The sequence below is a fragment of the Tauraco erythrolophus genome, chromosome 7 (assembly GCF_009769465.1).
Source record: "Tauraco erythrolophus isolate bTauEry1 chromosome 7, bTauEry1.pri, whole genome shotgun sequence".
NCBI lineage: Eukaryota > Metazoa > Chordata > Aves > Musophagiformes > Musophagidae > Tauraco > Tauraco erythrolophus.
Window position 1 is genome coordinate 23,864,091 of NC_141471.1, and position 20,793 is coordinate 23,884,883.

Here is a 20,793-nt window from a genome sequence, read left to right on the forward strand (position 1 = left end):
GCAGACCCTTGTTCTTTTCATTTATCTGTTTGAATTGATTTGGAATACCCTACATTCATGTCTCTCTTCTTTATATGGAGGGAAAAAAAAGGTAGGGGAAGGGGAACTGCTGTATGTTAACACCTTGGAAGTAGGAAGATCTTGAAAGATATTCTTTTCATTCTGCCCTGCTCTCCATACAGGTTTTAGCACTGATAGCCATTTGAAGCACTTTTTTCCTTTTTAAATTTAGTTCAAACAAACCAGGTTAGGTGGCATACATTTCAAACTGAAAGACAACTGACTGTTCTTGTGCTAAGAGCAAGGCATTATTATTATTTAGCATAAGGCAACACAACTTTCAGATCTGTTTGGTTGCCTTAAAAATGTAGGACTTTTACGAGTAGGTGCTAACCTTACAAGTCATTGAGGTATTTCTGAATTTATTGCTGGTGCTTAGATCTCTAAGACATACTCGTTCCATGTAAAGTAACGAAATTATGTCAATGGTGACGTTTCACTCTAATAGCAAGAGTAAAGTCGGTGTAATTGTAAGGTGAGCAGAATTAAGGAATATTACAAGCCTGTGAGGACAGCTAAGGGTCACACAGTCAATGCTGGAAATAAACACACTGTTCTATTTTTGTGAACAGGAATGTCAGTCTTATCAGAATAATCTTGCCATAAAGCACTTAAAATAAAACAAACACAAAAGTAAAGAAACCAGAACCTCAGAACAAAACAAACTACTCTCAGCTGCTTTCATAGCTGTGCTCTGCTGTAGCGTGTTTATAAATGGGTTCTCTATTCTTCTAATCTTTCTCTGATATGATTTTGAACACATATGTATTATAAATTCTGAAAAACAATCCTTTCTCCCTCTTAACGAAGTTGATTAAATAGAAAATAAAATGTTTCTCCTGTTCTTCCTACCTTTGAGTCTAGGAAAAAAAAAAAAGAATATTGTCCTTTCAAGATGCGATGCCCCATTTAGCTTTGTAGGGGAAGGGAGGATTTCAGGAAGTCAGTTTTTATATAGTCTTAACAAAAACAGCTACGACACTCTTGTGAGACTTGCAGGAGCAAAGCGATTCAAGACAGGAGTTATACAGCCTCATCATTTTTAATTTATTTTATGAAGAAGTTGTAAGAGGAGCTTTCTAAAAGCTCCATTCAATGTCACATGCACTAAAGCAGTAGTGGTCATTTCTGTGGGAAAAGAGGCATGACACCTGCCCCTGCCTGGAGCTGTGATGAAGGTATAAAGCAATGCTTTCCTCTGCGCAAGCGTAAGGCGCTCCCTTCAGCATATTAAAACTTTATGTACCCAGGAAAGCACTAACAGAGAAACTTAAAGAGGAATGCATTTCCTAATGTGTTTGTAACTGCGTGGCTGGGTTTGCATCTTTCCTGTGGTTAGAAGGGGGATTTGGTTGTTGGGATTTTTTTTTAATAGCCATGCTGGCAGTCACTTAGCAATCTGATGAAGGTCTATTTTTTTTTCCAAGCACCATAGTTTCCTAAAAGGCATTTTCAAGTACCAGATTCTTCAGTTCAAACTCTTGAAAATGCTGGAAGTCGAGAGAAATGCAATTAGAAACCACCAGCCTCCACTCTGCCATTTTCCCTTGTGAACATGACTGTCCAAATGTGGCCACTGGCTAACCCCGCTGGGCAGAGTTAAGGCGGCGTCCTGCTGAGCACACGTTTCTCTCGGCTCCACCGGTGGATTTTCGTCCATTGGTTTCCCCAGGTGCAGCTGGTTCCAGCAGTAAAACCACCCCGAGCAAACGGGGAAACCTTGCCCGGGCCCCGGACGCGGTGTCGCTCCCCGCGCTGGGGGACAAGGGCCGCTCCGGGTCCCCGACGGCCACACGGCAGCCACGGCGCCGCGAGCACCGTCCTCTCCCGTACGCACCGTCGGAGGCGACGGCGGGACCGCGCCTCCCTCAGCGGGGCTTCTCCCCCAGCGACGGAGCGCGGGCGAGGCGGCCCCGCACCGACCGCCAGCGCCCCGCCCTGCCCCGCGGCAGCCGGGCGCAGGCACGGCTGGTGGCACTCGGTCCCTCGGGCTCCGTCGCGGCCTTGCGGAGGACGACGGGCTCCCTGCCCGGCCGAGCCGCCGCGCTCCCGGCGCGGCCTCACCGCGGCGCCGCGCCGGGGGCCGACGACAGCCGCGGGCCGCCAGGGGGCGCCCGAGCGCGGCTCGCGGCCGCGAGGTGCGCGGGGGCCGCGCGCCCCTCGCCCGCCCCCCGCCCCGCCGCCCGCGCACGGCGGCAGCCAGACCGCCGCGGCACCGCTCGGCACCGCACGGGTCTGCTCCGCTCCGCTCGGCTCCGCTCCGCGCCCCGGCGCCACTCCCTGCCAGCCCGGAGCCGGCCGCGGAGGCGGCGAGGATGCTGCGCCTCAGCCGCGGGCGCGGGGCCGGCCGCGCCCGCCGCTGGCAGCGGCCGTGCCCGCTGGTGCTCCTGTCAGCGCTGCTCTGGGCGCCGGCGCTGGTGGCCTTCAACCTGGACGAGGAGAAGCTGACGGTGTACAGCGGGCCGCCGGGCAGCTACTTCGGGTACTCGGTGGACTTCTACGTCCCCGACCCCAGCACGTGAGTGCCGCCGCCGCCGGGCGGGCTGCGCGGACCGCTCCGCTCCCCTCCGGGGTGCCGCGGGCGGCGGAGTCCGGGCGGTGCCCCAGCGAGCGCCGCCGGGCCGCCCCTCCTGGCCGGCCGGGGCTGAGGGCGCCGCCGGGCTCGGGGGAGGCGGTGGGGAAGGCGGTGGGCAGACGGCGGCGTCCCGGTTTGCCCGGCGCCTTCGGGCCGGTGGCCGCGCTGACAGCCCCCGGGCCGTCGTGCCGGGGCCGCCGCCTGTCGGTCCCATCGCCCCGCTGACTCCCCGGTGTGTTCGGCAGGGTCAGCGTTCTGGTGGGAGCTCCCAAAGCCAACACCACGCAGCCGGACATCGTGGAAGGCGGGGCGGTGTACCGCTGCGCCTGGCCCGCCGCCCGCTGCCGGCAGATCCCCTTCGACAACACCAGTAAGTGGCTCGCCGGGTGGCGCGGCGAGTGTGGCTCCGCTCCGCCGTTCAGGGCCCCCTCGGCACGAGGCTCGTCCAGGGCCGCTTCGCTTGTGTCGCTGCGATCCGGGTGTCAGCGCTCCGCCAGGGAAATCGCGCTCCTGGCAGCCCGCGTGCGTGTGCGCTCGCGGGGAAGGCTTCGGTGGTCCCCAGAGAAATATCGGGAGTATGACCTTCAGGATCTGTGCAGTCCATCATAACAATTGCTGCTTTTTTGGTGGGTTGGTTTTTTTTTTGAGTGCTCAGAAAGCAAAATCCTGGAAATTACAAGACTGCTAGTCTTCGCTGTCGTTTGCAGCAAGGGGTTTTCTGCCTGTTCAGATGAATGAAGTACCTCATGTGGCACACTTATTTGATTCTTTTCAGAAAGCAAAAATTTTATTTCTGAAGATTGAAAGCTAGATGCAAACTGATTTAAGCACAATGTGGATAGATTATATCCACTTCCAAAATCCCAAGACAGATGTTTCTTATTTAATTAGAGGGAACACACGTTTTAAACAATTCAGGCTGTTTATGTTTTCTTTTGTCTCTTTATAGGTCTTGAAAATAATTTAAGCTTAGTGTTTGCAGGGACTTTAAAACTAATTGGCTTTATTTATGTAGACTTTGACAGTTTAATCTTTAAGCAAAAGTTACAATTCTTTAGGTTGTATTTAATCTTAACATTTGTTGTTTATTTAAATGTGAACACAAAACAATTAAGTTTTTGGGTTTTTTTTCTGAGAGCACGAATAAAATTAGAAGAGCTTACTTAAATGTAGCAAGTAAGCATTGCAGTTCTCTACCCCTTCCAGCTCCAGCCACCCACACATCCCGTTGCTATGTTAGTGTCTAGGAACTCTGCTCAGGATGACTCTTCCATCATGCTGGGCATTCTTCAGAACAGAGTAAGAGGTAGTTCCTGTATGTGTGTGTGGCTGCTTATGCGTGTAATATTACGTACAGCATATGTTTTTACATAAATGTAAATAGACAGACATACACAGTATGCATACAATATTTTTATTGTAATATGCTCTGAGTGTACATCTTTAAAGTAACACCACTTTAGGAAATATTCCTGTATTTCCATCTTATCATTAGATAGTACATGTAACAGAAGTGGAATATATTATCTATAGAAATTAATTGCAGGTCTGAATAGGAAACTTACAGACCAAATGAAAATTCTATCATATTTTAAAGGGACATTTTTAAAAATTAATGAAGACCTGGTGATGAAACCTAGAAGGGCATCTCGCTTTCCTGTGAGAAACTCCAGAAAAGTTAACTAAAGAGACTCAAGACAACTCCATCGTCTTGGTAGATAAGACCTTTTGCAGATACTGTGTTTCGAATAAAGGCATGAACACAGGCTGATAACTAAGTGTATCAACAGGGCTTTGGACTGTTTCACACAACTATTCAGCTTGGAATCTCCAAAGTGTGGTTCATTCAGTCCACCTGAGACGGTTGTTTGTGTCCGCTGGATAGATGCCTGACTTGTAGGCAGCTGAAGTGAAGCCAGAGAGAGCCCATTGTGTAGGTATAAATGCACTCTACTTGGAGGGGGGACCCTAGTGTGGGCAGTTTTAGCAGCGTCATCAGTAGTTGTCTGATTCCAGCACTGAGGGCAGTGAAGGTGTCATTTTGGACAGTTCAGCAATGGCCAGCTGCCCTCACGGACGGGGACCCCAGGAAGGTTTGAATAGCTTGTACCAGCACCCATTCTTCATTGCCAGCAACATAAAAGCCATCTCCAAGATGCCTTAGATGACTCTTTTCGCTGAAGTATGGATGTATATTTCATGTCCGTTTTTTCTCTCCAAAACACCGCTACTTACAAGATTGAGTTTTCCATCTTTTCCAGTATCCCTCCAAATAGAGCAGTCCACATGAGCTCTAGACTAGATGATACTATTTCAAATAGTCTGTTACGCACAGTTCCTTTTGAAGCCTTTGACCACTGTATGCCTAGTGGGACTTACATAGTCCCTAGTAAATATGAGGGATATTTTCAGTTTATGACTATTTTTTGTACAGGTACCTTGTACTCACTATGCCTTCTCCCTACAACATCACTTAGAAATGCTGCTATTCCCATTTTATGTTTATATTTCTGTTTTTATATTTATTCCGATAAAGAAAAAAGTCAGTCTGGGTTGTTAAGGATCATACAGGAAGTTGGTGATGATACTGGGAACTGACTCGGGATTTTTTCTTCTTCCTCCAGTGCCTCAACCACCAGATTATTCTTTCTCCCAAAACAAAACCACTCAGTAATTGTTAGAAGACTGGAAATTTATCTCTAGCAGCTTTAATTTTAAAGATTGATGCTTCATGCCTCATAGAAGATTTTGGGAATGTTTTCTGAAACAAACCAGAAAAACTACAGAGGCTGCTTCAGAGCTGGAAGGTTTCATTTTGATAAATTTTTGTACAAAGCTTCCTTTTTAAGTACGTTTTCTTTACTCTAACCGAATAATATCAGCTCTTTCAGTTAGATTCACCAAGCACAGTAAAAGAAACAAAGCTGCTGAGTAATTGAAAACATTTTTAATTAAGATCAGAAGTAAAAATTGAGTGGAACTAGAAAGAGGGGGAGAGTATCATATAATACTTAAAAGGCAGAGTAACCAAACAAATAGATAAAGAATTTACTAAATCAACATTTTTCAACCATGAGAGTTCAATGTAGGACTTCCGTATTCTAAAGAATTTGTAAAAGAAAAGCAGATTCACATATACTGTATCCCAAAGTAGATATGTGAAATTGCTGCAGGTCACAGAAACTGTGAAATTTCCACTGTAACGTAAAAATTCAAGAGATCAACAAATCCAAGTGGTTGAAAACCACTGGATTAAATTACATATGAGCATGAGGCCTCCTGTCTTCCATTTCTGAGGGCTGGGTACACAAATGAAGCTCAGGTGTACTGCATTCAACGCAAGTTGTGTTCTGACGTTGAGGAGGGAACATGCAGCACGCTTGGATGTCATTTAGACTTTCACTGCCACAAATAAGTGTGTAAGAGGGCACCTAACTGGTAAGACTCATATATAACTGCACAAATTATTTCACTGTTTCCACAAGACCAGTAGATCTACTTTCAAGAAGGGTTCCTTCCTTTGCAAATGCTTTGATGTTATTTGTATTAACACTATTACTGTCTCAGTCCTACTTAATGAAACCAGTGAGGACATTGATTAGTATTCTGTGATGGCTTCAGTCAAGATTCTGGACATGTTCTAAATATCATGGTGTTACAGATGTGGAGTTGCTTTGTACTAATTTGTAGTTTTCCTGTACTTTACAGATATTGAGATTTTTACTGAATGAATGGATAGATATGCCTTGTTATGGGGCTGTAAAGTGTAACAAACTAAAAAGTAACAAAACCTGTCTACACAAGCATTTAAGGCTTGTTAAGAGGCAGCGATGAACAAGAACATGCTCATGAGTCAGAGAAGGGAAGGAAGAAAAAAAGAATATGTGGAGTTTGTGCAGTATATATACCTTAGATAGAGGGGACGTTTTTTCAGAAAGTGGTTTGAGGGAAACAAGTGATAGATGCCTTAGTGAAAAACTTAGGCTTGCTTAGGCTAACATTATGGTGGGAAGTGCTGAGATAGGATGGTCTTTGGTCCTGTAAAGGCTGTTTTGTTGAAGAGTTTTGTTTTTCTCTGTGAATAGTATCTTTCTATTCTTAAAATAACTGAAGTTTTAATTTGAAGAAAGTTATTCTGTATCCTGCGTGCCAGAGAGTCCTGAAGGGAGAATACAAATGCTAAGCCTAACTGGACCTGACATCCTGACACTGGTGTAAGACAACTGTGATGTTCCCCAGTGGATCAGAGATCTGATGCTGCAAGGGTTGCACCCAGAGTCACTGGCAAGGTGCAGCTAACCTGCTTACAACCACACAGGCTGTGACGCTCAGGACTAAACTCTATTCTTTGTGTCATGTAAGCTTTAAACAACAAAAGACAAATCCTTATGGTTTGTGAATCTCTCTTGCTTCTTTTTTCTCAGAAACTGAGATCACATGAGTAGATATTGCATTGGTTACTAATGTATACCCAACAGGAACGCTCAGTATTCACTCAATTCCTAGTGAAAGATATGAAAACATCTTTAAAAAATGTGTCATTACTTCTGAGTGCCATGTTCTAGCTGTCAAACACAGACTGGGTTTCTTACTACTAGCACTGATACTCAAAACCAAGGCTACTCCTGAAATCATCACTGTGGCACTGCGACATATGTAGAATGTCCAAGATGGTCTGAGTGCTATAAGAAGCTGCTTAACTGTGTTCATGTGGACATGTGTGTGGGCTAAACTGCTCTGCTGAGAAGGTGGCTTAGTTAAGAGTTAATAGATATGCAGCAGTATCTGCAGTCCATTCCTGAAAGTCATGCCACCTAACTGAAATCGTTCTACAGGTAATTCTCCCAGATTGTCACTAATTTCTCAGGTTACCTGTCTCTGTTTTTTGAAGTAGCTCATCCAGAGATGTCCAAAGCAATGAGGTGATTTACTTGCAAACTGACATCACTAATTTATCCTATTGATGAAATATTGTTCCTGACAAGGGACAGGAGGGCAGAAGAGGGGAGGAGGATGAAATTTTGACATGCTATAGGATTTGTGCTGACCCATCCATAAGCAAGTCATGTAACTGGGTATTCCCATATGGATTGGCCAGTGATATGGACTCCAGCCAAGAAGGAGCTTTAACAGGAACTCTCTGTGTTTCCTGCTGTTGATACAGCACTGACTCTGCAGTCCCATGTTTGCAGTTCTTTAAAGCTCCATAAATCTGGGCACTGGGGCCAGGATCTGGGAAGAAGCTGAAAACACTGCCCCTGAGAGCACAACTGGTGCTTTAACCTGCTCCATTGCAGCAGGGAACGGAGATAAAGTATAAGGGAAGGGCTTTTAGTATCCCTTTGCTCCAGGAGATACGGACTGAAGGTCAGAGACTCTTCTCCCTTGTTTCCCTGCTCTGCAAAGCTGTCCTGTTGCATTGCAGTGTAAGGCTGTGACACTTTGGAACCTATTGAGAAGACAGGGGAACAAGCATTGGCGTTATATTAAAGATCTGTGATCTGCCCGTCCTCTCTTACCTACACAAAGCTAACTTCTCCTTTTCAGATTCTCCATTATGAAATGAGGTTTACGATGACTACTTCTGCTTTAGCATTCAGGTAGAATTACCAAGTCCTTGTGTTTAAGCTGGATGCTCTTCCATACAGCTGCCAGGAGAGGTAGCAGGAGAGCAATACGAAGAAAACTTTCTCCCCACTTGGTTAACTGGGGAACTTCCAAACCACTGAAAGCATCTTGCAGCCAGAAGAAAATTTAACTGCCCCCTGAAGTGCAGTGTTGCATTTGAAATCTGGTAAAAAGCTATTAGTTCATACTTCAGAAACTCATTATAATGGTCACTTTTAATTGTAATACTTAACAAACTGCAACAAGTTCTTATGTTTTAAATTAGTTCCTAAAGGCAGAACTTTATATACCACTTCCTCTAAGTTTCCAGAACTCATTGCAGTCTCGTCTTTGCTATCAGTTAACTTTACTAGTTTTAGTAAAATAGGTTAAATTGTCTAAACTAGCTGGAGAAAATTTGGACAGCCTCTGAAGACGAACAGGGGAGGCAGATGTAGATAGTCCTGGCCAAGCATGCGGTTGATGGAAAACATGAGCTAATCTGGCCAGCAGTTGAGCTGATTGTAACAGAACCCAGGTACTGTGTAAGGAAAGGATGTGTAGTGGGACTTGGGAGGTTTAGCTACATGAAAAAAATCATTAGCTGTAAAGATGGTCAGATCCTGGGGACAACTTAGAATCCTCTTATAAAACAGAATTTGCATCTCAGGAGAAAGTGCTGAGGGAGATCTTTGTTGTATTTTTAAATTTTGACACATTTCAGTCCCCTATGCCAGTAAGACCTTATCTAGAGCCTTATGGTTCACTTGTAGCATTCTGATTTATAATAGACCCTCATGGATTTCTTTTATAAGCCTCAGCCTTATCTAAAGAAGGGAAAAAATACCCTTAGCTATGTTAGTTCAAGCCCTGAGGTCTTAATTTGTTTTTGATCAGATTGTACTTAGGGAAAAAATCCTATTGAGTTTGATGATTCTTTTTTTCTTGATTCATGGAATGAAAGTCCAAATAAAGGTCTCTAGATACAATCTACTAAATTAAAATAACTCGTATGAATAGCATCTAAGGCACAATAAAAACCAGAAATTAAATAGATGTTTGCAGAATCAGATAAATCTAAAAATAGAAGCAACTGTTCTCATCATGCAAGAGTTTTGCATGTCCTTACTTTCTCTAAACACTATGGAGTCCTTTTTTTATCCCAGCATTAATGTTGAAGGCAATTGCTTGGCTGAATTCCCTAGATCATAGTCTTTTGCTTTGCATTGGTATTCTGTCTCTCTGTTGAGGGTCTAATATCAATGATCCTGTGAATGTTACTGACTTATCTTTGCTCAGTAATGGATGGGATGATTGGAATCTTTCCTGGTAGTGATACCAGAAAAATGTCACTCTGCCGTGGTGATAGGGTTGACAAGACCCCATCTCTTCCCTCACTTCTAGAATATGAGACCACATATGCCAGTATGAACCCTTCCCTCTCTCTTCCCTCCTGTAAGGTAGGACCCTAATGATGCAGCAGGACTGATTTCAAAGTTAAAATAGATTGCTCAGAGCCTTGTGTAGCCAAGTTCTGAAACTGTTCAAGGATGGAGGTGCCACAGCCTCTCTGGGAATCTGTTCCAGTGCTTAATTACCCTCACTGTGCAGAGTGTTTTCTTTCTATCTAATCAGAAATTCCCTTGCTCTAACTTGTGTCTTTTGCCTATTCTCCTTTTGCTGCATACCTCAAACAGGAGTTTGTCTCTCTCTTCTCTCTACCTGTTGAACACTGGATCAAGTGCAAATAGATCTTCCTTTGCTTTCTCTTCTTTGGGCCAAACACCTGCAAGTCTTGTGCTGATGTCTCAGAACTGGACATAGCATTCCAGGTGTTGTCTCCATGTGAGGGGGATATTCAGTTTCCTTGACCTGTGTGTATTTATCTAAATCTAAATCTAAATCTAAATCTAAATATATATATATGTATATGTAGATTTAGATATGGATATAGATATTTGTTGGGTTTATATGTTTGTGTTCCCATTTTATAGAAATATGATTAGATTGAGGTGATTATTCACCTCTACTCTCTGTATATATCGTTATAAATATATGAAATACATATATTACATTTTATATTGATTATATTGACTTATACGTGTAGATGTGCATAGATGCATTCACACACACACATATATCAAAACAGGTATTCGAAACGAATTTGACATCCTGGATGTAGCCTGAGTAGGTAGAGATTAGAGGGCAGAGTGTAACTGAGCCTGCTGCAGATGCCTGGCTAATGGCCATATGTGTTTATCCAGCACATACAGACAAACACACATGGAGCAAGTAACGATAATACTTTTCAAAGTTCCTGAAGGGTAAGAACTTACCTGAAAGAGTTGCAGGTGTGTTACGTAGCGGATTTGTTGCTTTGATTAGAAGCATTGTTTTCCTGTGTTAAGTTTGATTAAAATATTTTTATTTGCTTTTGTTCTTTGAGTATTTTCAAGTTATAATAGATGCTGCATTTTTTACTTCTAGTTTTCAAGAGCTGAATGAATCACAATGAGCCACTATTAGTGTTTGCAAATACATCTGTTTTTTATGCAGATCCTGATTACTACAACAAAGAAATATTTCTAAGAGTAATGTTTGATTCATGCTTGTTAAACAGTTTATAATGTGCTGAATCAGTGACTGAGAGAAGACCAATCCCTGTAGAAAATGCCAAATTTAGTCTAATGTGTGCAAATAATGGATTTGCATCAAGACTTGCTCTAGGTTCAGGCTTTAGTTCCTAAAAATGAATCTCTGCGCTGTTGTTCTTACATAAGTTTACATTTTAATGTCTGGATTCAAATTTTTCTACTTATCCAGCTACTACTTTGGCAATTTAAGGGGCCTCTTTCCCTTTGGTAGCCCTGAGGTACCTCAAGCCTAAAAGACTGGGTGAAGGAACACTGATTTTGAGAATCATGTTTCGCCACCTCCAGGGCTGCTTCTGAAGCTGGATTGTGGAGCAGTAGTGATGTATAGGAGTCTTGGCTCCTGCAGTAGAAAATGAGATGCTTCTGGGTTGCTGAAATGCAGTTTAAAGATATCTTTGCACCTAAATTTATACTTACACATCTCTCTGCGCTTTGCGTACTCCTGGTTGTCTGGGCCTTACTCTGCAATACAGTCTTAGCCAGTACAGTTAAGAGTGACTCCAGGGCTGATTTTCAAGCCAAATTTGCGAGTCATGGAGACTGTTGACCATCTGGAACAGCTCCTGGGCTGGCTCTGAAGCGATCCAGCTGGTACTCAGGCACTGCCTGGACCTCACTGTGGACAGGCTCAGGCGTTGTGTGCCCAGCCCAGCTGCTGCCTTGTATTCTGGCTATCCTTGCACTAGTGTCACGTATTGTGATACAAGATAGCCTGGACTCCTTCCTAAAAGGGGCCAGACATTCTCTCCCGGAAGAGAAGATGACATTTGAAAGCAACCTGAATTCAAGCCAGGTTTTTACTGCTTACAGAAATATAGCTTAGCCTGTGGGTAAGGTACAGAATAGACATAGCTTGTGGGCCTCAGATCCCCATAAACAATGCAAGGAGAGATGTTTCCCTGTCATAAGAGTGTTGTCAGGATACAGACATGTTATTTTTTGAAACACATAGTTAACAGTTTTGAGGGATATACCAAAGACAGAAATAACAACTTTCTTTTTTTTTTTTTTTAAACTGAACTAGATTTATCTGGATAAACGAATAGTTTTTATCTGAGTCTTGTCTAAGTTGGTCATCCATGGCTATCTAAAGTTGGTAAAAAAAAAAAAATCTGTATTTTTTGGCTGTGGTTCTTCTGACCTTCTCAGATGTTTGCTTTACAAGTAGAAGAGCTGTGCCCTAGATCATGTCCTTGGTTGTAAGTGGATGACTAGCTCAGAAGTAGACACTTACAGTGGCTTCATTCATAGCCTTGTTGTCTAACTGAATACCACCAGGGCACAGTAATGGCAGTCCACATGTATTCAGAGAAGTTAACTGTGTTTATAGCTTCATTTTGATAAGGTTATAGCAGAAGCAGTAGCTGGTTCACAGCAACCTGAAATACTGAATGGTTGTTATATACAAAAGACTAAACTGTGGTTTAAGACACAACCTCAGAAACTGGGAATATGACTCCATAGCTCCAGCAAGGATCTTGAACAAAGTTGATTAGAGAATTTCTGTCAAAAGAGATTTTTCTAGGGGAAAAAAAAGCGTTTATTAATTTGTGTCTCTGTGATATTTTGCTAGTTACTATATAATGAAAATCCCATGCCACATAATGATGTTTTCATACTACACCATATGCCACTAAGTGGGGTGGGTGTGTATTTACAGTTCTTGCAGATTTACTGATAAATTCAGCTATGGTTTTTATAAGTCTTGTGAACTGTTGGCCTAGTTTTAAAACCTAACTTCTTTTCAAAATTTAGTATACTTTACCAGTAGACAAGCGTTCTGTTTTGATTGAAACTCTTTTTAAGTTAGAATAGTGGTCATGAGTATTCTCAGAGCCAGGCTAGCATTGGCTGCTGTAAGCTGACCATGACTGATTTTCAAGTTTCAAAAGCTTTGTTTTTGTTAAGACCTCATCTGTGGACATTGATCATGTTCAGATCTGCTGGAGCATTAAAAAAAGAAAAAAGAAACCTTTAAAGTTTGAAAGGGTCTGACTTCACTGGAAGCAATAATCAAGAGTGGTGTTGCCAACAACTAGGTAGAAACTGGCAGCTCCTACAGTGCCGTGTGTCAAAGTCACTGTCTCCCACGCTCTTAAAGTTTAGGCCTAACTTAAATAAAACGTATTTTTAAAATGCGTATTTTTAGAATGATTTTAAATTATTCTTCCTGAATTTTTAAGATTTAAATACTCCTGAAATTTTTCTTTTTTCTCTCTCTATGCATGAATTTCCATACTAACTGTGTGGTGCAGCACAGAAACAAATTTTTGTAAGAAGGAAGACGTTTTCTGAGACTTTCAAACTTTCGCAAATTCATTCTCATTCCACTTTGCTTCATGTTTATTAGAAAAATACAGAGATAGAGTACTCTTGTTCTCCAAATACAATGCATTTTTCTTTCTAATTCAGTTTATATCTCTAACATTTATGAGGTTACCATGAGCTGAGGTAACTGGTGATCCAACATCCTAAAAGAGCATTCAGATATCTCCTTTATTCTTGTCGGGCTAATCTCAGGAAGTGTTAGCTTTTTTAAGGTGACAGTTATATCAGCTGCATTTTTTGTCAGTTTTTTAAAAAATATGTGTAAATCTGTGTGATACAATCTGACATTACCTTTTTTTTTCTACATTCCAAAGTAGAGAGTATATGGTTTTATTTTCACTTAGAGTGAATAAAAAGGATTGATTCTTCTGAAATCCCTCCTGATAGGAACCAGAAACAAACGTAAGGGAATGCAGATACAAGGGGGAAGGAGTAATGCCCTGCTTGTGTATAAATGGAGAAGTTCATTAGGAATGACTGGTAAGGGAAGAGTATAGCTCATGAACATATGGGAAATCAGTTTACTTCAGAGAACTGAGGGTGAAAGGAAGGGATGTCTGCTTTTTATTAAAACCTGAAGTGCATTATAATTGGCCTGAGTCTTTGCCCAGATGGCTTCTCTTACGCTGACATCTGCAAGAGTACATATAAAGCAACATTAAGAAGCTGTCTCTTGTGACAGTGTGTACACATGTAGTTCTGTTAAAAACTAAGTTCTTTGCTATCTGTAGTGCTGGTCTTTCAATAGGCATGCTGAGAAATGTCATTTGTTTGACAAAAGCTAATTATGGAACATACTTTTTACATGGAATGTTTCTACCATGTATAAGAAACCTTCTTAGGGCTTTTCACCTATTTTTGTAGGTTCTCGTTCATTCTTCATCATTCCAGGTAAATTTTTGTTTTCCCCAGAGCGAAACACAAGGTTTCTTCTTCCAGTCCTTTGTATTTTTTCTGAAGTTTAAGTGTAATTATTTTGAATTTTCGCATGTGAATTTAAGCTGTTTTCCACTGACCAGTAAAAAACTTAAATGATACTAGAACATCCATTTCCTACTAAGCTTGTAGGACAATGACAGTGAATGCAATGTAATATATCCATTAGTCTGTTCACTTGTATCTGTAATTCACAGGGTAATTTTTAAAATAAGCTGTCAACATACTGCTTCTTTCTGTGTCAGACAACAGGAAAATTAAAGTCAATGGTACCAAGGAACCTATTGAGTTTAAGACAAATCAGTGGTTTGGGGCAACAGTCAAAGCTCATAAAGAAAAAGTTGTGGTAAGTCATATGCATTTGGTATTCATTTGGAGGTAATGTTTATTTTTCTCAAATGTGTATCGTTAATAGCTCTCTATGTGTAGATTATGGAAAGAACTCTATGATTATGCATGAATTCTAAAACAGATGATGTATATAATTCAGAAAATGAAAGCAGTCTATAAAATCAGGTTGAACTGATCAAGTGAAGATGATCCCACTGCCATGTGGAAATAGCAGCATGTCATATTTTTATGGAAGTGAATGATTTTTTTTTTTAAGAGATGATGGATGTATTTTTGAGATACACGGTAACTGATAGCTATATGCTATAAATATTTTGTATGATGAAGCTTTATTTGGAATATTAAATGCAGAATGTAATGGAAGCCAAGAACCTGTGCTGAAGATCAGTTAGTAAGAGAAAGCACTGACCTCTTTTGTCACATTTACATTGTTTTGAACAATTATGTCACAGTCATGGTAAAACAGCTGCAAAAAAGTAATGATAAAAAAGATCCAAATCAAGATTGCTGTCAAAGTGCTATGTCTGTTTTCCAGTTTCACTGAACATTTTACTTGTATTGACAGAGGACCCCAGCAGGGGGCAAGTACTTTTATTCCTTAGTAAAGTAGTGGTGATGCTGCTTATACACAGATATTTTATACTTAAAATTTTTGCACTAAGGTTTACATTGAAAATGTCACTGACCTAATTGTCTTAAGGATTATTAGTTTGGTCATTAGTTTTAATAATTTTTACAATTGCAAAGCAACAATTTGTGTCTTGGGATTTGCTTAAAACTTCCAATTATCACTTAAGAAGTAGCCATAAGGGAAGAAGTATCTAAAGGAAATGCTTTCCCTTGTGTAATATGGCCTTGTGGTTAACTTAGGGAAGGATTTTGACATGAAACAGGTAATGAATAAAACATCACCCTGTTCTGTTACAGAGCTAAGTAAATGTAAAAATTTTTTTAAAATCTAAAAATAGATGAAGATTTTTCCTTTTGTGTACTCTACTAAACAACAGCTCACAAACTGAAATAAAATAGTTCTTTACCACCATTTGCTGAATCTTAATTGAGTGAGCAGAAAACCTCATCACTAACTGATGTTCTGTGTCTGTAGTGACCAAACTTTGTTTTGCTTTTGATAACTCTTCTCAGGCTTTGTGAATCAGAGATATAGTCAGCACTCTTCAGGTGAAAATTTGAACAGCGAAGGTAGAAAACTTTCTCTTTGAAGCTTTGTAAACTGAAAGGAAAGAAAAAAAAATGTCATCAAATTGTCAGAAACTTTTTTAAAACTACAAATGTGATAGTAAATTGCATTAGGTCAACGTTTATGATTATATTGAGTTCTTGTTTCAATCTGCTTTGCTTGATGTCAAATGTACCTAAAATCACTCTCACAGGACACATATTCCTCTTTGCTGTACATTGGTTTGCTCTCAGTTTTAATCTGTGAGATCTTCTAGGCAGGGGCATTTTAAGTGTCCCTGTTCCTTAAACCAGTGTTCCAGAAGCTCTGACTTTTTTGTTAAGCTCTGAGGAGCACAGTGGTTCATCCAGCCGGAACTGATTGCAGAACGAAGCCTTACACAGTAATGTGGGTAATAACAATGCTTTGCCAGAGGTAGACAGATTTCTAATTGGAAAAGTAAGACAAGATAGGACATGAATGAAGGACTTGTTTGTATCTTACGGAGGCAAGGTTGTAGGAAAAAGTAGTGTCTTTCCCTCCTGCCCTCTCCAATTGAAAAGTTTTAGGGCACAGGAACTCCTGAGGAATGACTTGCATACCTGACAGCTTTTCTTTTTTATGTTTCCAATTATTTGAATTACTTTCAAAAAAGATAATGTCTCTCTCTACACAACTTGTATATCTTTTATTCTTATGCTGTCATGTTTGTAACACCACTACTGTAACACGGAAGATTAAACATTAGTTCACTGGCCAAAACTTGCTTACCAAAAACCTGTTTACTCAGAGGCTGCTGAATGCATTATAGCTGTATCATCTCTCCAGAGATTTTAACCAGGAGTTTATAAGAAGGCAGACAATCTGATGATTGTGATAGACAATATGAGACAACACCCTGACAAATCTCCTTCTGCTGAGTAGAATCATAGCAGTTCTGCTGCAATGGCCGTTATCTTAAAACATACCAGGACAGAAGTAGGAATGTCTTCAGCAACGTGTATGTAACCTACATCTTAAACTATGGGATCAAGTCCTGTGTAATGAGCAGTAATAGAGCAAACATATTACTTGTCAAGTAGAGTTAGAGGATATTTGTAACATATGCTTAAATGTGACATTTCACCTGCTAAGGGCTGTAAGTGAAAGATCAGACTGTGCTTTTCAGGTTATAATGAAATTATAAGCAGTGGTCCTGCATTTTCTTCTGTCAATACATTATGATCATTGCTATATGAATGATACAATACCAGAGAGAATCCTTGTACTTTGTTTATTAAAAACCTACATTTACCAGATACGTGAGTTTGTGAAAAGTATGTGACATCATTTCTGTTTTGATAGGCTTGTGCCCCCTTATATCATTGGAGAACCCTTAAAGATAGCCCTGAGAAGGACCCTGTTGGCACCTGCTATGTAGCGGTTCAGAACTTCAGTGCCTATGCTGAATATTCACCTTGTCGCAACAGTAAGTATTAATAGGAACAATCCTGTGTTGGAGGAATTGATATTGCCCTCAATGTTTTCGTTCTTTCAGTCTTCACACAGTCTTGGTTGAATGGACATTACTGTGTGACATTATTGCATTGATGAGAGTTTAAAGAGAAATCGACATTAAATTATATGCCTGCAATTGGATGCTTTATTGTATAATTGAAAGAGGAGAAATTAAGTAAATTAAGCTTATGTAGTTATAGTGATCTAATTGATTTAATGTAAATGGCTTTAAAATGTAGCAAACAGACCTAGATAAGAACCAGACAGCATTTTAAACCAATTATTCATGCTTCTGCTGAGTATAAATCACTCATCACAGGATCACCATCTGAAGACCAGACCCTGCACAGAAACACACACGCCTGTATCACCATTCATGCCAGTATCATCCACAATAGCTCATTTATGAATGGCTTCCAGCATGGAAGAAAGCCATGCACATGCACTGCTGTTTCACACCCTTCTCTGTGCTGTTCTGAGGATGTGGTAGCCATCTCTGGGCCTTACTTGTTGGGGAATAGGGAAAAAACTGCATGTGCATTTAGAGCCAAGTTCAGTTACCTAGAAGTCTGCAGAAAATGCCACACATGAGATTATATCAGTCATTCATCCTGTCCTTAGACATCCTGTATCTAAGTGTTTATGATTATTAATACCCTTATTACCTCAGTGCTTCAAATTATTAAAATTAATACGAAGTATCCAGTGACTTTACTGAACTTTGGACTGGGCTAGATCTACAACAGTTTCTGCACTCACAGATCAAAGAACTGTTCTTTCAGTTACTTTTCTGAAGTTGATTTGTGTGAGGTAGCAAGTAGGATGGCCTCACCTATCCTGCCAGGGGAAACCCTCACAGCAAAGCTGTGATTGTTCAGTTTAGCTGAGATAGGTGTAGCTGTTTCAAGTTGCATGTGCTAGCTGATAACACCAGAAGTCTGAATGTAGTTCCTTGTCACAGTACCCCTTGTACAGAGCCCCTGCAATAGCAGCTAGCATTCTTGCCATGTGCACACAGGCTGATTTCAAAACACACCTTTTAACTGTTCGTCTACTGCAAACTGTGCTCCTACCTTCGAGTTTCTCATGTGTTATTTTGCCGAGAAAGTAACAGGCATTTTACAGAAAAACTAGGCACGCACTTCACATAATTTAAAGGTCTCTTTCCTGTGAAGATCTAGAGACAGCATCATATCATGTAGCTAGATTTTCCTGACGTCTGACAAATGAGTGATAATGCTTTTCATGGTCTACCAGAAAATCTGCACGCCTATAGCGATATGAGATATTTGCATGTACATTCAGCGTTGCTTTGTGGCTTTCCTTTTCTGACATTGTTGGATAGCTCTAAACTGAGTTGTGCTATGTCTTTCTTTTAAAGCCTAATCCTTGTCCCTGGATGAATAGGTACAGAAAAAAACAGAATCTGTATGAAATGGTAACCGTAAGATCTGCTTCATGTACTTCTGATGTCTCACTGGGGCTTTGCCAAAGGCTCACATCATTTGAAGAGAGAGTTCAAGTTTCTGCTCTCAATTTCCCAGTCCTGCTGACTTCCAACACTCCAGCTCTCATAGGAAAGCCCCAAAATGCATGCCAACTCGCTTTGTACAATTATATAAGGATTTGGAGACTAGAAATAAAAATGGACAGAAGCAGGAAGGATGTTTTTTCATGTACAAATGTGCATCCAAAATTATATTACACTTCAGTCCTCATTGAGCAAATGTGTATCAATTGAAGGGCTGGCCCTCATGAAGGACATGTGCCCCTTTCCCTTGGCATAGTACAGATAATGAGGATGATGAGGATGTTGTCTGAACATTGACCCATGCTGACCCATCCACTTTGTCAACATTTTTTGAGAATGCCCTAGTAAACACTTGGTTTTGTGTTTATGGGAGAGCAGACTGTGGTGACCATTCGAGGATTTCTAGTTAAGTTGTTTATTTTTGTATCTCCAGCCAAATTCAAACCGAATCCTTGGTAGCTGTTGCAAGGGTCCTTCCTTGGCAGTGAGAGGAGAAAGTCCCAATTAACTGGTCCTATTTTTCAAATTCTTCACAAGGGGGCTGCGTGTTTAGGTTCCTGTAGAAGGCCTTGATTTACTCTGCATCTTCTAAAAAAGAATACACATCTTTTAACATATTTTGGTAGTTTTGCGTTTACAGCCTTACAGCTCCAGAGGTGTGTAAGCTGTCTTCCACATGCACTATAAAATCAATAAAATGCTTCTACCTTCATAATTGCAGGCAATGCAGATCCTGAAGGACAAGGCTTTTGTCAAGCAGGTTTCAGCTTAGATTTTTACAAGGTGAGATTCTGCTTCTGAAATACTTTGACCAAATGTAATTCTAATATATCCCCAGTGTTCAGGCACTGTCTTGATGATCAAGAGTTTATCCCCATGCTGTTACATATGGAAAGTTTTGTGAATTTGTTGCAAGTTCTTTCCTCCTTTGCAATCTTCAAACTTTCTGGTTTCATTAGTAAAAGAAATACTGCAATAAGCACCTGTTTATCTCTTTGCAGCACTCCAACCGCACTCTACTCAGTCTGTCTTAATAAATAATTAGGCAAAAAATTGTATGTGCTTCTATCTCAGTGTGTCACGCTTGTGATGCTTTCCAGAGACTTGACTTTCAGGAAGAAACGGGCAGGCACCAGCTAGTTTTTGAAAGTTAAAACAGCTTGTATAAGGATGGTTTGGAGGCAGACTAGTCATTGCGTAAGACCATTCTCTTGTGGAGGTGAAAGTGCTTAAGGGAAATAGCTAGTTGTTCTTAGATGCCAGGAGGGTCTAGAAACAATATTGTAGGGCAAAGCAGAAACTTTGCAACTGTTGTTATTATCTGTGCCATTATTACAGCACTAGGACCTCACATAACTTTGTTCATTGCCATTATTTTCAGTGTTCTGCAACTACATTGTTATTCACGTTATTAACAGCTGAGGAGTAACGACTTCATTGTAGGGTAGACAAAAGTATACTTCTCTATAAAGCATTACTGTTGCTTCATTGAGTGTGAAGACCCTCTTTTACTCTGGCTTTGTTTTGTTACAAATACCCAGCACTTTTTAGAATGCTATGCTAGTGCTGAAAAAACTGGGGCTTTCATTCAAGTGAAGATGCATAGGGTGATCTTAACTTTATTTAACTCTGGATTTTCTTGCACGTCCATGCACCTACATCCTTTCCTTGAACAGTGCTATTCTCCGTTATCATGATTCTGATATTCTTTTGGTCATTTAAATTGTTTTTCCCATGCATGTTTAATTTCGTTGTGTTCTTTTGTTGTGTAATTTTATTCAATTCTGCTTTTTGTAGAATGGAGACCTGATAGTAGGCGGGCCTGGTAGTTTTTATTGGCAAGGTATGTTCATCTGGCTGGTTAACTTGATCTAAGAAGTGAAGCAGAAAATATTGTGGAAAATGTTGTTCTAGATTTCCATTGTTTTCTCAGTTTAAGATAACCAGTCTCTAGTCTTATTTTCAACAAATATAGATCAGAAGAATTGCTTAACACGCCACTGAGTATAAAAATAAGTCAGGGAAAATTCAGGATGTAAGTTGTATAGGAAATGAAACAAATAGAAATAAGTATTTT

General features: G+C 40.9%; 1 protein-coding gene across 2 annotated transcripts in view; it reads left to right on the plus strand.

Annotated features, from left to right (window-relative positions):
- The first annotated feature begins 2,229 nt into the window (after positions 1 to 2,229).
- Positions 2,230 to 20,793, plus strand: part of ITGA8 (integrin subunit alpha 8) — a 111,320-nt gene continuing 92,756 nt past the window's right edge. The window contains exons 1-7 of one of the 2 annotated variants that reach the window (XM_086614525.1): positions 2,230 to 2,322; positions 2,355 to 2,578; positions 2,881 to 3,005; positions 14,406 to 14,506; positions 17,033 to 17,156; positions 19,438 to 19,499; positions 20,514 to 20,559. In XM_086614525.1, coding sequence (XP_086470651.1) covers positions 2,376 to 2,578; positions 2,881 to 3,005; positions 14,406 to 14,506; positions 17,033 to 17,156; positions 19,438 to 19,499; positions 20,514 to 20,559 — 661 coding nt within the window. In that variant the 5' untranslated portion in view covers positions 2,230 to 2,322; positions 2,355 to 2,375. Of the gene's footprint in view, positions 2,323 to 2,354; positions 2,579 to 2,880; positions 3,006 to 14,405; positions 14,507 to 17,032; positions 17,157 to 19,437; positions 19,500 to 20,513; positions 20,560 to 20,793 lie in introns of those variants that run through there. The other variant, XM_086614524.1, reaches the window with a different exon arrangement.